Consider the following 26,079-nt stretch of genomic DNA (forward strand, 5'->3'; position numbering starts at 1 on the left):
TAAAACTAAAATGTCTTTATTCCTCAAGCTTTACATGATGAATGAGCCGATTACAACAAACAGGCATTCATTAATACTCTGCTTGCTACTTAAAAAAACAACAGGAGAGAAACAGAAATCTAAGCACAAATTCATCTGAATCTGTAGTGTGACAAGGACCAAAAAAACTAAATGAGTACAAAACAGACGGGCGGCCATAACACTGCGGGCGACCTCTGTTACTGTGTGTAGTGTGATATGTTAACGGTTGGTGTCTGAGTCTCTTCGGTCTCATTATTTAAAGCGTATGCACATCTCATTTCCACGCAGACTGGAAATGTCCCATTTTCATGCAGCGAGTCTCCTCTTTCGATCTGTGCAAAAATATAACAAGACTCAAAACTCTGGAGCAAATTTACAGTCCACAGCAAATGAAGCTAAATATTCCAAAAAGAGCATTTTCTCCTCCGTTTTAAGAAAATATGAGTGCTAAACTAGGATCATTTGAATACGTAAAAATAAACTACAGAGCAGTTGGGTATGAAAATAGTTCATTTTTTTCCCTCCTAACAAACGATGATACAATTAACCAAAGGTTTGTGGCATTTCATCTAGCTGTCTTGTAAGCCCTCTCGTTAATCACTGACCAAGAGATATATGAAAGAAAAGAAAAGAAAAGACATTCAGCTCAGATTTTCAAAAGTAATTGAAAATTGCACATTAATCTGGGTACTGGGAATGTGGGAGAGGGACAGCGTGGAATGAGAGGCAGCTGAAAGCAGAGATGGATGAATCACTGGTGGAAATGATCGACTGCTGGCGACAGAAGGGAGTGGAAGATAGAGAGATACGGGGTGAAAGAGAAATATGAGAAAAAAAATTAGTTTTGAACAAGGATTGTTCAAAAGAGAGTCGTTATCAAGAGACGTAGCCGACAGACAGATGAGAATGACAAACATTTACAGATTAAATGAGGTATTGCACAGATTAATAATAAAAAAAAGCATAAAGGCAACAGAAATATACAGCAAACTGATAGAACATTTACATTTATAACCTTGAAATCAACAATTTCTTTTTAGAAGGACAAGAACATTTTTTAGTGTCATGATCATCGAGGGGTCAGGGAGGGGGGTGGAATCACTAGTCGTCCCATTCATCGTCATCCTCAAAGTCCTCATCTTCATCGTCGTCATCGTCCTCATCTGTGGAGGAGAAAAATCCATAAAAATGCTTCACGGATAAAAGTATAATCAAATAGTGGGCGACCGATAATCGACCGTGGCCGATTATCGAATTCGATATTCATAATTTTATTAATAATCGGTATCGGCCCCCCCCCAAAAAAATCGAAAATAAATAATTTCAATTTATTTATTTTTTTTAAGAAAAATTAAGAAATATACTGAAATACTGCATTTTCTTTTTGTATTAAGAATGTTCAAAATGCTCAAACTTTATATTTGCACTTAAAAAAACAACCTGTGTAGCCATTTTCACAACCTGTACTGTTTGGTTGTTTGTCATGTGTACTAGTTAGCTTACTGTTACTACCTCCAAGTAGGCACTTGCTGTGGTTTGGGTCTGGGAATTGGGAGTATTGTGCCTGACTGTTCTAAAATTGAGGCTGTTATTCCTCTTAATTTGTTATTTTTATAGGCAGCTTTTTTATTCTATGTAAAGAGAAAATTCACTTAATGTTATTTTTAATAACTGAAATGCTGCTTGTTTTGTTTGATGTTCCATAATTTGCACTTTTGATGTGTGAGCCGCGCGAAGTGAATATTGCTGTCCTTCCTAGTTAAAGCAATACATTTTTCACCATTCATTTAAATGAATTCTTGTATTGAAATTTGTTTTCTCCCAAAAAGGTAAAAAAGGGTAATAATCGTATCGGCTGATATCGGCTATCGGTCTTTTTGATTTCCCCCTAATTGGTGATCGAAATAATTGAAAAAAAGGCTGATCGGTCGGACACTATAATCAAAAGTGTTTGATTATTCTGATGTGTACGAGCAGAGGTTGATCTATTGTTCATAGATGGAGGAGGTGTTACTCGTGTCAGTGGTTCGTACCTGAAGAGTGAATAGCTTTGCTCCGTTTCTGCATCACCTCCATCAGCGCCCCAACGATGCCTGCTGAGGGCGTCGGGGTGGCAGGCGCTGGATCTGCGTCATCCCTCTGTAAACATGAAGCAGCACAGTTAGGAGGCATGGTCCTGATGGGGGAGAGGGGGGGTCAGGTGTGTGATGAGCGGCTACTCACGGTTTTAAGTTGGATTCCTTGTCTGATTTGGTCCAGAAGTGCGTCCCGGCCCACGCTGGACACCGGCCTCTCCTTCTGCTCCACCTTCTTCAGCTGGGTTCCCTCCCTGATCTGACTCAGCAGCGCCGACTTGCCCGGGGCACCGTCCCCTCCGTTAGCCTCCGTGGAGGGTGGAGGAGCAGGGGGCGGAGGGCCGGGAGGCGGGGGAGGAGGCGGCGGCGGAGGAGGAGCGCCGGTACTGGATGGAATTGAGGATGAGGGGGGAGGAGGAGGCGGGGGCGGGGCCATGGGGAGGGAGGCGTGAGCTGGCGGAGGGGGAGGCGGGAGAGAGCCCCGGCTGGGCGGAGGAGGCGGGGGAGCGGACATGCCCACTCGGGATGGAGGGGGAGGTGGGGGGGCAGAGACCGGAGCTCTGGAGGGGGGAGGAGGCGGAGGGGCGCCCCGTCCTCCCCGGGCAGGAGGGGGGGGAGGAGGGGCGGAGCTGTGGTGTGGTGGTGGGGGAGGAGGAGGGGGGCCGCCTCTGGATGGAGGTGGTGGGGGAGCTGGAAGAAGAGAAGAAAAGACAAAACTATCCTTAGAGACATAACGTGTCCCGTCTACGTCAGAGACAAACATCCAGAACCAACTTCAGACTTGTTTCAAGTCCCACCGTCTTCATCATAAACGTACGACTGAAACATCTGGATGATCATTCCACAAGTCCCGCTTGTGCCAAGCCATGCAATTAAAAAGTTGAGCTACAGGGGGCAGCCTTCTCACCTGTAACTCGTGTTAATAACAGTAGAAAAACTGGCAAATCGAGGGGAAGCAACCTTGAAATAAAACCATCAGCAGGTTGCAGCTGCACCTCAAACTCAACTCCTAGAACTTCAAGAAAACATGCTTTTCAAGTCCACCTTTCTGCTGCTGAAGACTAAATGCTGGTGTCAAAAGAGCCAATTCACGTGCAGAGGGTTTAACATATGATGGACCTGAAGCTTGAGAATGTTGCTAAGCTTTTCGTAAGGCTTGGAAAGAAGATACACAGTTAAAAAAAGTATTTAAAGAAATATCACTGCACAAAAGGAAATCTGCCCAACATGACAGAGCAGCCCGGTGCGTCTCCAGCCGGCTCAGAGCCGGCTGGAGACAGGACATCCAAGTATTACAAGTGTGAAACAGCAAACGGTTAACAACTGAGGTATCTGAAAAGATCTGACACAGGTTGAATTTGTAGTCCGACTCTACATGCACCGTCATAAGCTGCCACTGCAGGTCATGCATAAAAACCTACCGCTCCACCTGGGCGGACCTGGGGATAAAATAGATTGTCTTTAATTGACAATCAGACCATTAAAACACAGTTTTAACATGATAGAAATCCTGTGAAATCACATACTTATATCACATTCAACAGAAGATATTCTACAATTGTTTATAGTTTGGCAGTAGTTTTGCAGCAGCACTGGCTCACCTTGCCTCCGGAGCTCATTTTTGACGGCTTCCACGCCTCCTTTCTTCTCAATGAAATCATAGATCACCTTGGAGGTCTCCTTATCCTTCAGCTGAGCCTCGGAGATGCCGCACATATCAAACAGGTGCTTCAGCTCAGGGTCCAAGTTATTTAACTGGAGAAAAAAAGAACACCATCATGTTCGACACACGAGTTGGAAATTTGTGAAACAATAAACTATAAATGTACAAGACAAAAATGAACAAAGCAAATTCCATTAGTGTATATTAGAGACGCGGTAAACAATTATACTCATCATCCTTCATGAATATAGTGCCCTATCAAAGCCATTATTATAATTCTCTTTGGACTTTTCTTGTAAAATGAAATTCTCGTGACTGATTTGTAATAAAACACCAGCTGGTATGCATCACGATGGTCCCTCAATACAAACAATACCGGCCTCTTCAATACGACTAAAACAGAGATTATCAGTCTCCTTTCATTTCATTTATGATGCTGCATCTCTGCACTCCATCCTTTGGCTGAGTTTGGTTCTGTAAGGACTGCAGGTGTCTCTTAAAAAGAAGGGTTAACCAGTCTGAAGCCGCGTTTGAGTCCATCATAAACTGAATGGAAATATCCTGTAATCTGTTTTGTTGAGACTTTTGCAACCACGTCCCTCTGACCAGCTGCTCTGCTGCCACCTTGTGGTGGAGTTCGGAATACCGGCTTTGACTCGGCTGTCTTTATTTACTGCATGCCGTCATCCTGCAAATGGAGTTAATAAGTGGAAACCTGAACCCACAAATACTCATCTTCATGCGTGTCCACATTTTTTACAACTTTATGATTGGTTTTGAGTTCAACGAGCTTCTGGCAAACCTGAAGCTTTCAGGTACAGAGTCCTGTAGCAGCGGACGATCAGACTCAAAAATACCTACTACCCCTGGGCCATTAGATTGCTAAACAATACACAACAAAACATAACATAACAGAACAGAACAGAACAGAACAGGTGTATTTTTTTTTGAATGATGTGGGAGTCTGTTTTGTATTGTTTGTATTGCTTTTATGTTTTTATACTGTGCTTTTCATATTTATTATTCCTCTTATTTTTGCTTCCTTTGCACTTTGGTGGGAACATCCCAACCAATCTCATTGTTACCTGAGCACAATGACAATAAAGTGTATTCTATTCTATTCTATTCCAAACAAAACAAGGTAAACATGGATCGGCTCTTTAAAGAAATCAGGATCAACAAGTTATTTTCTCTCACTTGAGAAAAAAGTCCATATTGATTTAAACTAAACAGTTCAAATAATGCCGTTTCATGAATTGACGCCAATGAGATGAGCAAGCTTAGTTTGACTGACGTCATCTGTTAAAAATCGATCCAGGGCCTTGAAAGCATCCAGCACACAAAACAAAACTAAACTTAATTTTAATTTGCAGACCCAATAAGCCTTCTGACCTGCATGATCTCAAACCCATCATCCAGAATCCAGCAGTATTACTGGTTACGCTATTTGGGAATGAGGCCATGGATTATGCAGATGCAGGTTTCATTTTAGTCATCCAAAATCTCCTTGTGCAACGCTCCCTACGACTTCTGCACGCAGCTCAGCTTAATATTATGAAGCACATATTAAATTAGAGAGAATCCGTCTGAAAAAAGCGATGCTTGACCGCCAGACGGATGAGCCAAGTTTTAAGAAGGCCGACGTCACGTAGTTTAATTTGTGCAGATGTGCGCATGCAAACGAGTCACAGTGTTGCACAGAGTGCTGCTTACGTCGAAGCCCGTGTTGGGGTCCCAGCCCACATGGCCAATGTGCCTGTGAAGAAAAGAAAAGGAGAGGTTGAGCATTGTGGAAGTAGAAGACGCTAAAAGACATGAGGTCAAGCAGCTGTTTACTGTAAACATGAGGAGAACGGAGGCTTCTAACCCCGATGGCCCACAGACCTGCCGCTGACATGTTACGTGATTAAGATCACACTAAAACCCTTTTCAGACATGCACGCTTTATTTAATCTGATGGCATGAATTCAGCCTCCCGTCTGATCGAGCACCCGGGGGCTTTTATGTAACACCCCGCAACATCAATCTTATTAGATCATACAGGTACTGCTCGTTTTAAGTCACATGACCGCTTCGCTGGCACAGGAGTTTATTTGGCTCCAGATCTGCTTTTCAAAAGGAATTCAACAGATTGCATAAATGCAAAGCTGCCATTACATAAACCGAGTGCTTTCCACGCTTTAATGCAGCCCCTCTCCCCTCCCCCTCAGACATTATTATTTGCAGTGTCTGTAGTTTATTTAGTGTTTGAATCCGCAGTTATAGGTGATGGATGGATGGATAATATGCTGGTGATGTGGTAATATCAAGGAAGCAATAATTAATACAAGGACATTTATGTAGTCTTCCAGTTTGGGTGTAAATCAGCAACAAGTGAACAACATCTGGTTTAACTCAGTAATATCTACAATCTGCAGTTCTCACTGCTATTTTAAATGAGTGATGTCATTATGTGAAGAACTAAAGTGCTTACTAAGACTTCTTTTGGGGGGAAAAAAAAGGTTGTGAAAGTATTCATGAGTCTGCAAAGCGATATAAAAGAAAAATAAACTCTCGAGTCAGCAAAAGTGTCTACAAAGGGTTTATGTTTGCCAACAGTCAATTCACCCAAAGAGCCAGTTGTCTGATCTACAAAAGGAGTCTCCAAGTTTCAACCCACGACTGCTGCTAACTGCAGTTGTCAGCGTTTAAGTGCATGTCTCTACAATCAGGAACAGACTGCACGCAGCCTTTGCTCAAAAGAAGGCAAAGTCTGCCTATAAATACACAGCTGAAGGTGAGAGCCTCTGGGGTAACCAACCGTGGACTAAAATCAAGTGTAGTCAATTCTACTACAGATTCTCCAACATATCAAGGAGTTGTGATGGTAATACACGGTCCCCTAAAGGGGAAGCTGAACTAGAAACACATCTTTCAGTAGGATTGTAATCCTGAAAATAAATCCATAAAAAGAACTCGGGAAGAAATAACGGACAGTTATGGAGTTGCCTGGTACAAGCCCAGATTTGACCACATTAAAATTGAATGTAGGTATTTGAATCGGGGAGTAGACGGCATGTAAGAAAACACTCGTTGGAGAGACAGAGTATTGTTAAACACCTGCCAGATGTTGGGGGGGGGACTTCCAACAGATAAACGGGATTCAGGGTTTACATGTTTAAATATAACAGAGGAACATTTTGATGATCTGCTACCAAGCTTTGGTCAGTGTTCACCTCAAAGAAATCAACTTACTGGAAGTTGCTCGGTGTGCCGATGTCTGCCTTGGTCAACCTCTTCTTCTTCCCTTTGCTCTTCTTCTCCCTCCTGGGGAAGGACGAGTGCACGATGTTGTTCACCTGAGAGTTGTGGAAACGCTGGACGCTGTTGATCTCCGGGTTCTTGATGTCGACTGTGGCCATGGGCAACGTAGGTCCTGGAAGATGATGGACAAAAGTACCAACGTTACATTTGTGGAAACATTTTGTGAAACATAAGTCCGACAAGAGTTTTCAGGGTCAATTATGTCATTTTAGTGATGAAACAGACTATTTATTGATACTCTTGGACCATGTGGGACAGATATGTTATTTAAATGTATTGCTTAGAAGAGAAGGATTAAAGTTTGCTGTACACAATACATTATAGTGGATACTACAAGTTATTTGAGCTAAATCTCGACACAAACCCGAAGCTGAAACTAAGCATTTCATCAAAATATACAAGTCCTCTGGTTTGTTACCGATTTGCACTCAATAGTCTTTCACCACTTCATCTAAAGTGGGTCCACCTTTGCAGATGATGCATCATCTGTCTTTATCATTATTCGTTTAAACATGAAACAAAATGCACCAAATTATGAGGTGGAATAACAATACATTTCCAAAACAAAATTAACATCTCTGGAATCCAACAGCTCTACGAATTCTACGTTTTAACTGAAGAATACAGACTTCTCTACTCATGACGATGAAAGGGCCGTATTTCTCCTCTTTTTCTAAAAAGGACCAGACGCAGACGATGCAGGACTCCCCACAAGTAAACCCACTGACACGCCGTCTCTTTGATACAACATGCAGCCAAATACCAAGTACTGGCTTACGGGTTCATTTTAAAGAGCTTATACCGTCTTGTTTTGAGATCACATAAACTCTAACCACACACACCTTTTACACTCTCTCTACATGGACTCTTAGGAGTTTGGATGGGTGAAGATGATGCTGAGCGACCGCGCCGCCTTTTCACCCGGTCCCAAATACACCCACCGTCTCTGGCTCTGCAGCTGCTCATACTGACGTCAAGAAGCATTTTACCGACCAAGTTGCAAGCTCGCTCCTCAGCGCACATGGAGAGCCGAGCGGTGCGGTCAGAAAGAGACGGGTACAGTTCGTCCTGAGGGAGGACGAGGCATTGCAACGACGACAGGCAGCACGGGCCCAGACCTCTGCCTCCCGTTGCTCTTCCCCCACCGCCCTCGCTACTCAGATCTTCAGGAGGACTCGAAAGAAAAGTGGTGCAAAACATCATCGTAGCTGACGGCTTGGCGGGACGAACGTGAGAACATGGGCAGATCCTGAATATGGATGCAGCCAAGAACAGGAGAAACAAGATATATTCCAATCTTTTAAGAGAAAAGTTGTGGCCGATTTTATAAAAACCTAGGAGGCAAGATGGTCCCTTATGCTCCCAACCTGCGAATACCACTAGCTGGGGAAGCAGACGTCCAGCTTTGCTGTTGCAAAACAAACGTCAGATGAAAACAGCCAGACAGCAGCTAAAGTATATTCATCCTCTTCCTCCTGCAGTTGGACTAAACTGCTGGCTTGCTATGATCGTTTTTTCCACCCACCAACAACGATGAGCAACTCCTCCCCTTTCTTGCTAAATACACATATATCTAATCCCAGAAAATCATTCAGGATTTAGTACCGACCTTTACGTAATCATTAAAAACCACCCATGTCATAATCCCACATTAATCTCTGAGTTTTCTAAAAACATGTCAAATCAGAGGAGTGAAAAAAGTGATGAATACGGAGCAACAGCTAAGAGAAGGAGGGAAATTGAGATTAAATAAAGAGATGGGGGGACAAGGCAGACCGGGACACCGATGAGCTGGAAAAGGCAGCGGGACAGAAATCAGAGCAAAGATGACGGTGACAGAGACGTGATGCAGTGATGAGAAATGAGACCAGGACAGATGGAGGCAGAGAGGAGAAAGTGCGAGGCGGAGTGAAAGAGGATGACTTTCACTGCAAAGGAACTAATTCCTACATCCCTATGAACTCAATTACAAACTAAAACCTTGCACGACACATCCAAGACAAACTAAAGTGACATTGCATAACACATGTGGAACGTTAAGCTTTAAGATGATTTGTGCTTTTAACTCTTCTTTCCCGTCCATGTTCATAATGAAAACAACCCGTGTTCCAAAAAGCTTTGATGCTGTAAAATTAATAAATAAAAACTAAATCCAATTGCAAATCTCCAAGAGCCATATTGTCTCCTCATACCCATGAAACAACTGCTTGCATACATTTCCAGAGGATTCATGTCTCATACTGTACATGTTTGGAGCCGCTCACCAGTCCTGGTTCTTTTTTTCCTTTCACGAGCCAAATGTTTTAATTTGGTTTAGGGTCTAGATTGTAGGAATCTGCCGTCTTCTGCTACGAAGCCAAAGATTTGTAATAGACAGATTGAAGCAATACCTTGCTGAAACAAAGACCTCTGAATGTGAGAAAGTTGCGTACACATGTTTAAGCAGTGATGCAGCTGTATCAGCCCATACCATCAGGGATGCAGGCATTTCCGCTGCTGAAAAGCTTTATGGCTCCACTCCCGTTTAGATTCTTGCTCACAGATTTTTCCAGATTCACTGACTCAGATGCATCTGTGAGACTCCCTCTTTAAAATGCAGTTTTTATACCAAATCATGTGGCTAAGATGCAGCTTTGTAAAGTAATTAGTTACAAGATGCTCCTCGAGGCGTTTCTTTTTGATACAACTAACTTTTGGTCGCCCCCTTTTTTGAGACATGTTGGTGCCAGCAAATTCCAAATAAGTCCATATTTTTCACAAAAAGGTAAAGTAGTTACTTTTATAACTTAATATGTTTTGTATGCGCTATTGTAAATAAAGCATTAGTTTTTGAGATTTTGGTTCTGTTTTTACCCACAATTTACACTTCTTCCTGACCTTTTTTGTAAACAATAAAAACCAATATTCAACAACCAGAACTCTTGGCAAGAAACAATCTGATGTAATATGTAGCTATGGACCACACGCAACAGAAAATACCATGCTGACTCTGTTTGAGATACAAGCAGCACATCTGTATGGCTGCATATAAAAATAGTCATCAAACAAAATATTGCCAACATTTTATGAGCTGCTGTTGAAAGCTAAGTGGTGCATGTTGTGTTGCATATCAAGAAGAGAGAGAATAATATTAATATCCACACATGTACTCCATCTGTTAGGTGAGCAGACCACAGTTCCTCCACTACAAACAACAGTCAGATGATCCCTCCGGTGTAATCACAGTGAAGTTGAACTAAAAAGATTGAGTTTGTTTTCACCTCATTTTCAACACTGATGCAACATTTTAAAAACAGCAGTTGTGTTTCTACTGTAACTCCTGATTCCACGCTAGACATACCCTACTCTTTACTGTTTAAAAAAAAAGAAAAAGAGCACACTTGACAGGAAGCAGCTCAACTTGTAATGATCAATTTCAAAAACACTTCTGTTTTGGTTTGTGAGTTGATCCTGAAGCTGAAACTACATTTTCCATCGATAAACTGCTTCTTTTCCTCTCTGTGTTGTGTATCGTCCACCCAACTGTTTTGAGTTTGTTGTTTAATTATCTACCTAAGAATATTGTGCATGCTAAACCTCAAATATGAAATGCTATGTAAGCTTTAAAGTTTCCACAATGAAAGGGGAAAAAAACAACAACTCATAAAACCCTGAATTATCCTAAATTCCATCCTTTGGACATAATGAGCAGATTTAGACTCACGCACAGGTCTGACTCTAGCTTCACAGTTCTCATCATTTCTGAAGGAAACAGTGGAAAAACGTACCATTTGGAAGGTCGCGTCTCTTCTCTGTGAACACACACAAATTATATCATTAAAACCCTGAGCCGAGCAGGAGCTTGTGTTAATGATTTGAGAGTCAGAGAGCAGATGCGCAGAGGAAAGAGTTTGATTGTATTTTTAGCGCAGGAGTCGGCGGGATTGTGCATGTGCAGCACAGATTGGAGTTACTCAGAAAAAAAAAATGAAAAAAAAAAAACATGGCCAAGCAAAGTGTCCTGTTAGTGTGTTTAGGAGACATAAATGATCACACGTCACAGCTTCAGCTGTATCCAGGCATTCAAACATACATACTTTCCAGGAGACGATCCGATCACTGTCTATACTTACTGTTAATAAAGGAGGGATACTCGGAGGAGTTAAACACAAACACATTCACACACAAGTCACTAATAAAGTCGGGTTTTCCAGCGGTCAAGGGTTAAAAAGAAGATAGGATTCGGCGTTGAATGAAGAGCGCTGAGGTGAAAAGATGATAGAACGATTGATGTTACAGGTCAGGAAATGACCTGCAGTAAAAGGAGAGACGGACGGTCTTCATCAAGCACAAGATGAAAAGAGAGCCAGTAGGAAGTTTAAGGAGGAATCTGTGTGGGTGTGAATACACAACGTGTCAACGCAACGTCTCTGAGTTTTTCCTTCAAAGACAACTGATTTTGTGGACCCAAGTCTTACAACGTTTCCATGACACCAAAAGTCTAACTGTAGCTTGTGTGAGGGCAAGTACAGAACACAATTTATGCATTCTATTGATTAACAAAGAAGAATACTAAAATATTTTTGGGAATAACATTTGGAAATAGTGTTCTTAAGAGAGACAAGGGTACAAATTAATTTGGCTGCACTTTAATATTAAATTGTAGAGGACCCTCTTGGGTCAGTTGATGATAATTTCTTTAAAATCCTGGGTGTGATCTATTGGGATTCATTGATTAAAATTATAATAATGAGAAACTCTCCAAATGCAAAAGTATTCAAACTACTGTACGACTGACTGAAATCAAAGGAGAGGCACGTTTAAAAATGGTTTCGCTAATATGGTAGCAAGAGGTTCAAACTGGAAGAGATGACAGTCGATCAGTTTAGGTATAAAAGCTGGTGGAGTAAACAGACCTGGGCAAAAAATCCCCCCCAAAAAGTCCAACTATATTCAGTTTGTTAAAGAATAGTTTGAATAACTCTGGAGCCCGAAGCACATCTCAGACGGCATGTTTCTAATGCCTTTCAATTACTACAAATTAATCCTTTTTTGCCCAATTCTGTGTAGTCGAAATGACAATTTCAAAAATGACAAGATTAGAAACGGATTTGATCTGCTGAGATCATTTCAAGCCCAAACCAATTATTGCTTTTTCTTAAATTTTGGAATTTACTGTCATGACATGATTTGGCTTGAAATTAGCTCAAACACGGAGGACTGCTTCAAAAACGTTTACTCTTTCAAAGCCAACGTGTTATACATAGATATATTTTTATAAAAAGGTCTTCATGAAGTGTTAAAAGTACGACACAACCTCAGATGAACAATCATTGACGTATGACACCATGTCACTCAATTTAACAAAAACTAGGTCATTATGCAGAAGGTTCGTGCATAAAAAAACGATTAAATCAAATTGTAAAAGCAACCGCTGCAGCAGTGAGTTGAAGTTATCATTAAGCGTAACATTATCATTTATCATTTTCAGCCAAGTTTCACCTGCTTGACAGCTTCACGTTTAACTCTATAAAACTTGTGTGCAGAGATGTTCAGTCAACTCAATAAAGGGCGAGGTGCACGGTTCCTGCAGTTGCAAAATAAACCCAAATCAAATAATGAAAGTTGAGGTATGTATTAACAATTTGCTCTATCTGACTTTCACTAAATGTGATGCCTCATATTGTGATCAAACATCTGCAGCTTGTTCTCATCTGAGCGAAGAACATTGTGCCGGACATCAAACCTAAGCTCTGCTCCAATGTTGCTTCCAGTGAGAAGAGGCTTCTCCTTCCAGCCCGAACCGAGGGCATCAACTCTGAGATGTGGTTGTTTTGTTTGTTTGTTTTCTATTAATAATTTTCTGGCCATTGTACAGTCTGACCTTGCTGGGATGTCAACTTCTAGGAGGACTGGCAACCGTCTTGAATGCTTTAAATGTTAAGAATCTTTCGATCACAGGACTGTTTGGAAACTGCATTTTCTGGATTAAAGAGCAGCTACAATTCCTTCACTGCTCGTGAAGTGCTGCTTAACTCACACCTGAGACGTCTAGATCATCAAACTGACAGAAGCTCTGAATTTAAAGGGTTGCTCACACTTGCAGACAATCTATTACTAAAGTAAATTTGATAAGAACATATGGCAGCAACTTCAGGCAGGAAAAGTTTCAGATTCCCCCAACTGCTGCGTGTTATAAAGGTTTTCTTTTGTTTTTTTTTTGTTTTTTAAATATTCCCGTTCCATTGTGGGATTGCCTTCCTCACAGTGACATCACTTCATTCCTTTCTTTCTCTCTCTCATTGTCTGTAGCTCAAATGGGGATTCCCACAATGGCTGTAGATATTTGACCTGCTAAAGATCCATCATGGGTTGGCAATCTTTTAGTGACGTGCTGTTGAGCATCTTTTATGAGTCTTTGGATTGTTTGCACATAATTGAGGGTCAACAGTTGACCACCAATTGCTCACTGATATATCCTGTCTAGGTCGGCCTGCAAATCCTGCTGAGTGAAAACAACCCCTTTATTCACCCCTTACCCCTTTATTACTGTGGAAAAAGTAAGGAAAAATTTATTTTTTCTGTTAAAAAGAAAGGGAAAAAACAATAAAAGACAAGTACAATATATCACAAATTGTTCATCTGAGATTGTTTATCCCTATTTTAAGACATAGCTGGTCCGGATTATCATTTTTTAATTTTGCCCTTGTGCATAAAACCTTTGATATGAACGACGGTTCTTCTATTTTTCACAGGACTGTAAGAAGTTGCAATCTTGTCATTTTTTTTCAGCAAGTTAGACCAGTGGTGAGGTTTGCAGGTAAATCAGCGTCAGAAGTAAATTGGTACCAGTTTTCCTCTGTCTTCTCCCCAACAGCTCATTCATGTTGCTACGGAAACGCTTGGTCTCCTCCTCGCTGGCGAAATTCAGACCCACTTGGCACGCCTGTCAACAAACGCACAAAAGCACAACATTTGATAATAATCCTCCACTAACCGCATAAACCAACTTACGCAAACATCTTTCCCTAGAAAAATTCAGAGCAATGGAAATCTCTGTTGGAAACGGCATGACTCTGTTGTACTGAGACACAAAAAAAAAATCTGCCAAATACCCTCTTTGTGAGCCTCATCTCCATGACAACAATAATGAATAAAATCTAAATCTTTCTCTAAAAAATACATCTCTGTGACCACACATGTGGGCCCAAACAAAGATAAATATATGATTAATAAAAGATGAAATGTAAAAACTACTCACATCTCCAGGAAATGTGATGAAGTAAGGTTTAGGGAGGTGTACGTTAAAGTTGTTGTACAGCTCCTGTTCAAACATCATCTTGCCATCCTGCAGAAAACACACAGACTTTAGTAAATGTATTAGCTATGGTACATTTAGTGAACAGAGCATGTATTGTAGCATGTATTGCAGTGATTAAGCACAGCGTGTATGTGCCTACCCTGAGGTCAAAGACCCTGATGTAGTAGGACCGTTGGGGGTTGTCTTTGACCAGACAGGCGGCCCCGCAGCATCTCTTGATCCAGCTGGCGTTCCTGTCTGCTGTGAACACCTGGACCACGGCTGAAGACAACGTCTGCAGGGACGGACACAGAGAGAGGGACAACTTTGTCACATGCGCTTGAAAATCAGGGCAGCCGTACGTGTTCAGAGTGATTTAAAGTTTCAACACCATCAGAAGATAAACACAAAAAGAAGCAGAATATAGAATTAGAATGAACATCATCTTTACTAAACATGCGTTAAAGCTGATCATTTCACTGGTTTTACTGATAGGCGTCTGATCTCTTGATTATTTAAATCCATAAAATCTAAGTTTGCAAAGCTTGAGCTCCGTCAGCTGCAATGTTTGAGGAACAGCAGGAGTAGTGAGTCACTGCTGAGGAGAAAAGGCAGCAAAATAAGACACAAACCATTTTCATGTTTATTAAATCTAAAGCACAATTAGGATCTTCTCATCTCTAAACTTTGGGCCTCCTTGTCTCCTCATATCAATCTCAGCACAAGATCTTGGACAAAGAACCTAACGACCAAATATGTCTGGAGATTCGACTTTAGAGCAAGATACCATCTACAAGTGACTAGCGAATCATATCTAGTCTGAAGGAGTCTGAAGGAGAAACTAAGAGTGGACTATTTTCTTTCAAGAATGACTGACATGTCTTCTGTAACAGCACGATTCAAATCCAGAAAGGCATTATGGCATTTGCAGCAAGGTGCTGCGTGTCCTCATGCTCATGTTTGTGGCACTGTTGCAGAAACCTCGTCCAAACAACTCAGAAGCAGAATGAAGAGCCGTCACCTTTTTGGACACGCATCTCAAACTGATGTACGTGTTTACAGCCCTGGCATAGCTCGAGTTAACGAGCCGTCTTCAGAATTTAAGGGTCAATATAACAAGCGGCAATCCAGTTAAAAAAATATTTGTGAATGAACCAAATCTTGTGAGCTTCTGAGCTTTTTAAACACTCCCAAGTAGAGCAAAAAGTATGACAACACGAACACACAGGATGAGAACCACACTGCAGATGTCATGCCATTTCACCCATCAACATCAGCCCTTAGCGATCAGTAAATGTGACTTTACTAAACCCTTGCAGTCTTATTAAAATGAATAACTGTATCATTAACATGAAAAACCTGATACTGTTTCACAACAGAGGACCTGACTGACAGCAGATGACGTCACCGGCAGAGAGTGGTGTCCTTAAAATACATGCAGGATAACCAGGCTTATCTCTGGTTATGTATTAAAACATTGTGCAAACCTGTTTATCTCCTCAAGTCTAAAACTCCTAAGTATTTAAGCTATATTAAGGCTTAGCTCATGCATGCACATAACGTTCGTCTCCAAAAAGTGGTAAAGTTGAGATAAGCAGACATCTCAGCTAACCTCTCCAACTGTATCTGGCGTGTTATTTCATGATATTTAAGCCCATACCATATAAGATTCTAAATTTCTTTTAAAAAGTGGGAACATAGTTCTTTTCCAGTCTCTCCACATCGCCTCTTAATTGCACTGTAAAACAACCTTCAGGTGGTTGTATTTTCTCTGATTAAGCTGTAGTTTCAAAGGCACGGAGGGCAAAGTCTGTCTGTTTGAGACTGTACAGTATCGTGTACAGTGAGAACACACCTCAGTCACACAGCGCCACAAGATCAGAAGGCTGACTAAGACTCCCACCGTTTTAACATGTTGCTGTAGAGGGTTTGCTCAGTCGGGGGTCCAGGTTCACAACCACTAAGGTGCACATGAAAGCAAGAATATCATGAGGGGAAATGCCTGGCGCTGCTTTAACACCGATTCAACTTCACTCAGTTCCAGGAAATGCTGCACACTTTAACACAATACAGAGTACATGTCCTCTGCATTGTGCTTTGTACTTTAGTGTGAATGGCATGTTAAAATTAAGTGGGCACGCAAAGTCAGGATAAAAAGAAAAGAAAAAGAAACCACCTGTTTCCAAAACAGAGAGGATAAGCGTTTTTTTTTGTTTTTTTTCCTGGGAATTGCACATTTGTGTCTTTATATCCTGGATGTTTTACACACAGGCTGCGGGAAGTCAGTCACAGCTCATCAGGAGAAATTCCCAGAAATATCCCGACACATAATACTGACAGCAGCAGCAACAACAACAAGCAATGCTTGCTTTAATTATAAATAAATGCAGCCGTTTCAAGGACTTTGACTGTAATTCAGTTTAATACACTCCAAAAGGGCTGTTTCTGTAAGGTCTGAATGCAATGTCCCATAAAAAAAAACAATAAACAAGGAACCAAAATTAAATCATCATCAGGTTCCCTCAGTTCATGAACTCCTCACAGTGAACCTGGCTGTGTCTGCCAGTAACCATGGGAGTGGTTGCATCAGGTCTAACCTAATTACTTTAGATTTCAAGAAAAACGCATAATGAAAAGAATGATAAGAATTTTGTTTTGTGATGCATTTCTGCTGCAGCACGATGGCGTGGAGGCTTTGAGGCCCCGCGGCTTCATCTGCTCGCGGAGCTCTGATCGTTCCTGACAGGACCAAAGGCTGCAGGAAGTGGAGCTCTGTCTATGACATCATCAAAGCCCGACCAAATCGCCTGCTTACCCACCCTTCTGTCAAGAACACACTGTCTCGCTCAAGTATTTGTTCCCAAACCCACTTTGTGTCTGTCCGTAATGACCTCATGATATAATCACTAACCAGCACAAAGCCTGCACAGTTAAACAGTTTGCAGCGTTCACTCGCAGACTGAGAGGACTAAACTTTGATACTGATAATATAAACGTTCCAGCAACACAAACATTTATTTCATGGATCCCATCAGGAAGGAAGTCATGAGTGTTTTTCATGTGAATTCAGAAACCAAAGATTACTTGAGTGGGTGAATCCACAAATAAACATGACAGGGATCAAACACTGAGCTTTAATGTTTGTATAGGTGGATTTTAAGTATGACTCTGATGTGAAACGGAAGATATTGCACAGAAAGTAATAGGGGTGGGTTAAAAATATCGATATATCGATATTTTATCGATATGCATGTGTAGGAACGATTATCGATACATAAATCTAAGTATCGATTTAAAAAAAAAAAAAAAATTTTTTTTTTAAATCTCGATTTTTTCCTCCCATTTTATCACCCAGTGCTCCTACCTAAGTCAGTCCTGGGCATTGCTCCCTCTAACAGCCCCGGGAGGCCCTGCACTGAGCTCAAGTCTCCTCCTTATTTGAGGAGTGAGCAGGCTGCTTCTTTTCACCAGACAGGGTGGGGTTTCTCTGGCCGGACATGGCGATGGAAGGATCACGTTATTCCCTTATTGTAACCAGAATATCGATATCGAATCGTATCGGAAATCGTATCGTCTTGGGACCTAGTGTATCGGAATCGTATCGTATCGGGAGGTCAGTGATGATACCCAGCTCTAGAAAGTAACGCTGGTTATTGCAAGCAAAGACTGCATGGAAGACTAGTTTGCCGACTCGTCTGCAAACGTCAGGCATGACACACTCGTTAGGTGTCAAAACAGCATATTACAAATACTAGAGATGCAGTGAACTGGAGCCTTTGGAAAGAAGAACATCTAATATCTGAGGAGTGCAACAAAGTAACATTATTCTGATTCTATAATTTGCAAGAAATATCTAAAAAGTCCAAGTATAAACCAGGTCTTGTTCAAACAACTATAGACATAAAAGAGTATGAAGCATGGATGCATCTTACAGGGATGTGTCTCAACAAACTCCAGGTGTTGATAGTAATACTGGGATTTTTGGACCAAAAATGTGTGTACATGTAAAACTCTGGTCCTGCAGCAGCTACAGGCAAAGTTATGAGATTGTATTGTCTCTAAAAGAAGTCAAACATTTTAGTCTATCATGTTAGATTTTTGACATTTTTACAGAACAAAGAAAATAAAGAAAAGGTGGCAGTTCTCAACAACCAGGTGAACCAAACAGGTTGAGTCACATCTACCTTGTATCACATTGTAATTATAACAAATGATAAGCTTTTCTGAATAATACCTTAAAGTATATGATAGTTGTAATTACTTAATAGAGACCACATGGATGATTCAGAAGGTGAACACTGGTAACCAAGTATTCAATAACAGCTAAAGAATCTAAGCACTGTCATCAACAAAACAGGAAGTGAGAGAAAGGTGGAAAAAGAAGGAATGAAGAAAAAGTGGCTGGCCAAAGCAAGAAAGGCAGAGAAAGAAAAAGAGATTACTTCATGTGAGAGAATGTGACGTGGGACAAAAGAAACGTGACTAACGAAAATAAAGGAACAGATGCCTTTAAAAGAGGTGAGACTTAAGAGAAATAGAGTGACAGAGGATCTGGAAGAGGGGAAAATGAAGGAAGAGAGGAGTCGTGTCCCTTTTCTTTGGCACAGATCACCAGAAGAGGCCGACCACGGGACTTCCTGTAGGACAGGACTGCTGATCAGGCAGTCTGTGCACACAAACACACACAGGGACACACAGTGTGAACTGGACCCATTCCACCTTTTACCAAGTGGGACAGTGTTGCTGACGCTGAAATCAGCACAAGGAATACCAATGAGTAAAACCAATCAGTAAGGCCTTTGTGTATGGATGTACCTAGAGGTGTCTTTCATCGCTCTTGTCAATGAGAGCATGACTCATCATGACAAAAAACTATTTATTACTATTACTATTTATCTAAATTTAATTTAATAAGAATAAAAAGCTATAATAAAACCTTTATTTTTGAAAAGGCATAGGCAACAAAGATAGTAATGGGGTTTTTGAAAGAAAAAGGTTCCCGGGATAATCTTAGTAGGTCAACAATTCCTGAGGTAATGCTCGCCAACGCTTGCCACCATTAATCCCCCTGGAAAGCAGATAAACTGGCAGGAAAAGTGCCCGATGCTTTCAAAGAACTAAATAGTATGCAAGCACAACTTTTCAAGATCGAATAAATCTGGCAACTAAAAGGCTTTAAACCTCAAAAAGACAACAGGGAAAGATTTTTTTCTGCACATATTCTGCATCATATCGCTCTGGTTGGCATTCCTATCAGACTGGTCAGAGAGGAGGGGAAGGGACACACAATGCCTGTCTCTTCTACGCTCTCTTACACATTTCTTTTTGTCTCACTCTGCATGAGAAGACGTGTACGTGAGCAAAGAGTGTGGGACTGCAAAGAATGCTCCTAAATCCACGTCTGTGTCACATGTCAGGATGCCAGAGGAACTATGTCACAGGATTTTAAACAGGTTACACAGTTGCAGAACACACCTTAGAAAAGCTTGTGTTCACGTAAAGGAGGGGGGCGGGGCATCCTAGTTTTTGCCCGAGTACAGGATTGATCATGGGAGTTGTGAAACAGGAAACGTGGCCTTTCCAAGGCAAACATTTTCATACACGGGCGACTCAAGAGGCCACAGGATGGTTGGTTTACAGCAGCTGATTCTGCTGGTACAAAAGAGGAAGAGACACGGTTCTATTGCTCAGCCACAGCACCTTTACAAGGCCCAATTAGAGGAAACAAAGATTACTATGAGGAAGTTACCTGAGAATAAGCTACATCAAAGTCACTGTGAAACAGCAATAAAAAATATATCACCTGTAAGTTAGCAGAAAATTAGCACAAAGAGATCTGTTTCAACAAATATTCAACACACCTGAGCTTGTAATAGTCAACGTGAAACCTTGACTTTAAAACAAGTCGTATCTGTAAAGACGATCAATAACAGGAGAGGGTGTGACATTCTTTCTGGATGACATCAATGGGTGACATTTGTAAGAAGTCCTGGCAAAACTGCTCTGCAGCCACGATTCAGGCTGTTGTACCATTTCTGATGCAAAACAGTCAAATTGAGAATATCCCTCCCTGATTCTCATTTTCTGGCTGTAGGAGACACTTAGATGTTAAAGCTGTTTGTTTCCTCAACACACTGCTGACAGCAGACTTTACAGTTGACTTGAAAGTACATGACTACATTACAGGTAGGTAGTGGATAAGCACATAGCATTTATGAATCATGCCATGTTTTAAAAAAAGACCATTCATCCATGTATGAATCTGAGATTTATAGTCTTCAAACCATTAACTTTCATCCAAATGCTTTGCTTAATTTTATAATAACATCCACTAAACTAGACAATGTCACAAAAGCCTGCAACATACAACATCTTCTTACATCTAAAGGCCTTAATGCTAGGGTTTAAAGGTGCAGGCTCACTCTAAACAACTACAAGCAGGTTTCTTTATAGATGAAGGAACAACAGTGCTCCAAATTAGTTGCCGACACCAACTGCACCATGGAACGACACCAGACTAAAGACTTTAAATAAAATTAAAACTTTGTTTTACTTTGATTGCCACCTTAGTCCGAACAACCAATATCACGGGAGCATGGCCTAACTCAAGCAAGATTCTTTGTGACGTTTTTACAACTGCGAAAATGTGTTGCTGAACTGAACTGTGGTTCCTGCTGGCCAATTCATGATACCAATTTTTTTTTTAAATTTTGGCTGTCACATTGGGACAATTCTCTTTTATCTTTTGTATACTAAATGACATCTTTAAAAAAATAAAATGATGCCTACATTTGACTGAATTAACAAAAACCTGCAATGAATTTGCAACATATTTTCAAGTTTGGCCTATAATGATTATTTAAAAATGTCCAATGATCCATCAGCCAGCTAATGGGTCAACCTCTAGTATAAAAAACTGTGTTACATGGATGAACCATATGCTGGTTGGGTAAGACGTAGTACGAATGTAAAAGTTACTGCAAATATCTACTGATATGATTCTCCGGAGTGTTTTCCTTAGTTTCAACTGCTGACACGGATAGGGCTGGGTACGTGCTCAAATATTGATTCATAAAACCCAGAATCTCTCTTTGAAGGAAGCCTTTTACTGTTGTTGTGCAAAGCTTTATCCTACATAATTCCATTGTTGGTTTGTCTTCTTTACATCAAGGAAAAACTGGCACTGAACCAGAAATATTTTGTAGTGAACTGAAAGCGGATAGAATTGGACATGGAAGCAAATCTGGACTTTGTAAACGAGACCAAGAACAAAAGTAGATGTTCAGATATTTTTTTTTTCCGGTGCTGGGCTTTGGGTGTCGAAAGATAGTGATTACTGTTTCGAAACGAGTGTTATTTTTACAAGTGTTTTTCCCCATTTTCTAAATGACAAATTAAACAATTATTAAATAATAAATAAATAACACTACACTGCGGCTCCAGATGTTCAATTACGCAGTGAAATTCAACATCATTAAAGCCTCAATGCATCTGGTCATCCAGGACAGTTAATTCTATAGTTTTGTTCATCATTGCTCTGGTTTCTAGCTTTGGGTGCAGGATTTCCCATTTCTGAAAAGCTAAAGCCAGAGGATGCCGCTACGCTTTCCCCCACGGTTCTTCTAATATATTAAACTTGTAATTTTTCATGATAGCCCCACAACTGCCCAATAAGGTTGCTAATGTCATATTAAGTTACATCAATGCTACCTCAACGGCAGCCTTGCATAATGAGCATGTTGCAGTTTTCCTGATTTTTCCAGCTTAAAATAATACAACCTTAATACTAGATAGCTAGCTCAGTCTAACAACTCGTGTGCTGCTACTTCTCCACCTGGAGACTGAAAACAGGCCTTTCCAAGGCAGTGTAAGGCCACGTTTTCACATATTTACAAAAACGGATATTTCCCCCTTTACATTTTGAAAAATACCATCATTTACACAAACCTGCATAAATACGCTGTTACGGTGCTACGAGCAGCCAAACCTACAGGCGGCAGTGTAACGAGAAGCGTAAAGTCATGCTAGCCAATCGGAATCCTGGAAAAATAACAACAAATGACACGAGTAACTACATTGGCCAAACTAATTGTAAACACAGGTCGCACATATGACGCTGGTGACGTTTCTGTCGCATAATGCGACGTTCTGAAGCCTAAATGTCTGTTTCTCACTGTTTACAAGCAAACGTGAAGACAGAGTTTTTGTAAATCTCCACTTTGCTCGGAGTTTTCAGAAATTATTGTTTTGGTGACTCAAAACGCATGAAAACAACACTGTTTTTGCTACTTGTAAACGGGGCCTAAGAACAACAAAGAAGAATTGGGATTATGTTTGAAAAAAATCACTAGGTACCATTTACTGATATCCTTATTTTTGGTAGTATCAGCAAGTATTTCCAAGTGTGAGAACAATGCTAGAGCAAAGCATGAGAGCAACTAAAGTACCCAGTCCTAGAAATTAAATTATGGTGCAAGGCATAAGAGGAAACTTGTCCTGACAGATCGTAACGTCCTGAAGTCCAAGGTTCAACGCTGAAACCTCTTCTGAGAATAACTCCTGCTGTGGAAAAGCTGAAAACGCCTCCCTCGACTGTGAATTGAGTATGGAGCTAGCCGGGAAGAGTACACAAGGAAGACATAAAAATGAATCTTACGTAATATCTGATTATCTCACTATACTGAGTCGTGACATTGCTACAACTTGATCTGAAGCGGCGGTCTGGTTTCAGTGACTGGGAGGACTGCAGGAGGACTTTTAGCTGCAGTCAGCTCTGCCAAGTCTGGTCTGCACATTCTTCTCGGTGGACACACTTCCCGAAAACAAGCAAGGTTGAGCTCAGTTATGTAATGCTAATGAGAAGGGAAGAAAACAAAAAAACAAAAAAAAAATCACTTCTTCGCCCTGCCTCCTGCTGATGACTTTAACATCCCAGACACCTCAAATGCTGTTCACACTGGTTACCATTAATATATTTGGTCATTTCAGCTCTGTCAAACTCCTGCAGACTGAGCTCAAATACTGGACTACAAAAAAAAAAAGGGAAAAGGGAAAAGTCATGTCATAGTCCCAAGTTTGACACCACTGCTGGCGGCTGTCAAAACAAAGCAGGCTGTTAGGTTAAAAGTCACAAATACTGATCAAAATAACACACATTTACTAGTAAAAGCCCAACATTAAAGTGCAGGCCAGAAGCAGAATCTGCTGTTGGGACAGGAGACCCTGCACAAGGCAGCAGCCTACCGCTTCTCAAGGCTGATTTCTGGTCCTGCGTTACACCGACGCAGAGCACTACGGCGTAGGGTGCGCGTCGCTGCGTACCCTACGGCGTAAGGTCTGCGTCGATTTAACAGGCATCACAAGAATTTCATCAGGAAAAAAATTACAAAAAAAAAACAAAAAACTTACGATGCATTTCCTGCCAAGGCAGTTAAAAAGGTATTCATTTTCCTGCTGTGTCAGAAGTATGGAGCCGACATTGGTTTGCCGCCGCTGCGACGGGTGTCCACTCATTCTCGGGGATTAATCAGCAAAAGTGTGCGGGGCTGAGAGCGTCTGCAGCCGGGAGGAGGCATGCACGGTCCCGCGGTGCTCACACCGGCTCGGCCTGGACCCCCGGGGCAGAGCAGGACGACCGGGCCCGACGACTGGTGCTGGGATTGAAAGGTGCTGCGAGGTGCTGCGAGGTCCTCGGGAATGAGGCGGAGGCGGCAGCGGCCGGGAGGAGACGGAACACGGCGGAAACTTTAGCGGGAAGTCCGGCCGACGCAGAGCCGAGAGCCCGCTCCATCCAACATGGCAGTGCGAGGACGAGACCACTATGTGGGAGCGGGGGGGGACGCTTCCCCGGCTGTGTCCCACCTAATCACTACGATAAATACCACACACCTCACTAAACTATACAAGTCTATAACATTATTTTATAAAAGTCTGAAATATTTTGGTAAAAGCCTGCTGGACATATGTCGTTTATTAAATTACCAGTCTTGCAGCGCCCCCCCTAAAAGTGGTTTGGTCCTATCCGCCCGTGGCTTTTATGACAGGAATGTGTGTGAGAGCAGAAAGAGGAGGAGATAAGAAATAAGGTACAGCAGGCAAAGATAATGTTATAATTCCCCCTGAAAGAGGAATTATTGCAAAGCATAATCCGTATTTTAGATTATTTTAAGGTGTTCACCGAGATGCACGGTAGTTATCAGTTTACTCTAAAGATAGCAAGTTTTAAAAATTCTTGAAGTCAGAGGTCAAGACTTGAGCTGTTTCAAAGAAGTTTTCTAAGCCACATATTCTCAGAGTTTATCAATAACTCCTTGGAAATGATGACTTGAAACTTGAATGATGATTTGGAAAAAGAAAGCAAGTATAACTTAAAAGGAACAGAGATCTTTAAAAAAAACAAGATTCAGGACTAAATTGATGGAACAATGTGTTTCTGTGAAAGGAATCAATTTATGGAACAATCTGAATAATGGTCCAAATAATCAAAATCAAACATTACATTCAAAAGAACAATTAAAGCCTGTATGTTAAGGAAATATAATGAAAAATGTTAGGTAAGTTTTATTGACATACCCATAGCCGGCGGCTATTCTATTTTATTTTATTTTTTTATTTACTTAGTGGTTGTTTTTTAATTTTTTTAATTTACGTTCTTTGTAAATTGATTTCTTAGGAAAAAGGGGCAGATTAAATAAGATTCTTCTTCTTTCTGCTCCCTTTCATTCACAATTTAGGAACGTTTGTGTTTGTATTAAATTGTTTGTTGTTTTATTTTAGCAATGAATTAAATAAAGAATAAATGAAATGAAATGACTTCTTGAACTGGTAGATGCAAATTCAGTTAATTTCTTTGCAGTAAACTATAAATAGCTCATACATGATGTAGGGGGAAATTAAGAATGCCCCATTTACTGAACATCACCCCGGGGTTAATAACCGCAAATCTGGCATAAGCTTTTAGATGTATATTCAGTTTTTTTCTCTCCAGAACTCTATCTATGTACACAGTCGATAATTACAAACCATAACTTTCCCATAACAACAGCTAGCTTGGAAAGAAATGCAGATATTTTGAGAATGCAAAAATGCCTTTTGAACAAAGGCAGCATGCCTGGCTTGTGCATACTTTAACGATGCACCTCAGGGATCAATCTCCAATATGCTCAGTCAAACAGGTTGTCGTTTTTGAGATGGCCGATTTACTTAATTGTTCTACTTGTAACAACATGATTTGTCTGTTACAAAAAATATTTCAGTTCAATAGAGAATTATTGTATCACATTTTGAAGTAACTCAGGAAGTATATCAGTACTTACCTATGCTGTTTAGTGAAAACTAAATACAACCATCTTATATAGCCAATAAAGTCAAATTGCTTCTACTTTTTAAGTGTTTAATGGATTTCAGTGGTTCTGGGGAAAAAATAAATCCTTAAATAAAACTGGGATTCTGTTAAGCAGATCTAATCACTGCATCAATCTAAATCAGACCAAAAACCTTCAGCTGCCAAATCATTTAAACCTTTCTGACAAGAGTGCCATTAAATGGAAACTCGTATTTCATGAAAACTTAATCCAAAATAGTCAATCTCTTTGTAATAAACTCTTGGATTTTCCCCACCCATCATTTGTGGGTCCCATATGAGCTAAAGCTGGGTTTGGGTGGTCCTAGATGGTTAACTTTCTTATATAGGACATTTTATTGAAGTTATATGGGATCCACACCTTTTGGCTCTATCT

At 40.9% G+C, this 26,079-nt stretch overlaps 1 protein-coding gene across 5 annotated transcripts; it reads right to left on the reverse strand.

Annotated features, from left to right (window-relative positions):
- Positions 1-24,142, reverse strand: waslb (WASP like actin nucleation promoting factor b). 5 transcript variants are annotated; one of them, XM_061714096.1, is made up of 12 exons: positions 23,750-24,142; positions 14,502-14,636; positions 14,303-14,389; positions 13,891-13,987; positions 10,830-10,853; positions 6,994-7,174; positions 5,473-5,515; positions 3,698-3,851; positions 3,518-3,535; positions 2,245-2,786; positions 2,055-2,160; positions 1-1,184 (listed from the first exon to the last, which is right to left on the reverse strand). In XM_061714096.1, the coding sequence occupies exons 1-12, from the start codon at positions 23,852-23,854 to the stop codon at positions 1,123-1,125; spliced, it is 1,554 nt and encodes a 517-aa protein (XP_061570080.1). In that variant the 5' UTR covers positions 23,855-24,142; the 3' UTR covers positions 1-1,122. The 5 variants fall into 5 exon arrangements, with proteins under 5 accessions (XP_061570080.1, XP_061570082.1, XP_061570081.1 ...); XM_061714098.1 differs by lacking the exon at positions 10,830-10,853; XM_061714097.1 differs by lacking the exon at positions 3,518-3,535.
- Positions 24,143-26,079: the final 1,937 nt, after the last annotated feature.

This window comes from Cololabis saira, chromosome 23 (assembly GCF_033807715.1).
Source record: "Cololabis saira isolate AMF1-May2022 chromosome 23, fColSai1.1, whole genome shotgun sequence".
NCBI lineage: Eukaryota > Metazoa > Chordata > Actinopteri > Beloniformes > Belonidae > Cololabis > Cololabis saira.

Bases quoted from the DNA above. Each gene is read 5' to 3' on its own strand.
- waslb (XM_061714096.1), bottom strand. From the start codon at position 23,854: ATGAGTGGACACCCGTCGCAGCGGCGGCAAACCAATGTCGGCTCCATA. The intron at 14,390-14,501 runs GTAGGCACATAC...TGTTTTCTGCAG, and splicing joins TCAGGGTCTTTGACCTCAGG to GATGGCAAGATGATGTTTGA. The intron at 13,988-14,302 runs GTGAGTAGTTTT...GTTTGTTGACAG, and splicing joins TCATCACATTTCCTGGAGAT to GCGTGCCAAGTGGGTCTGAA.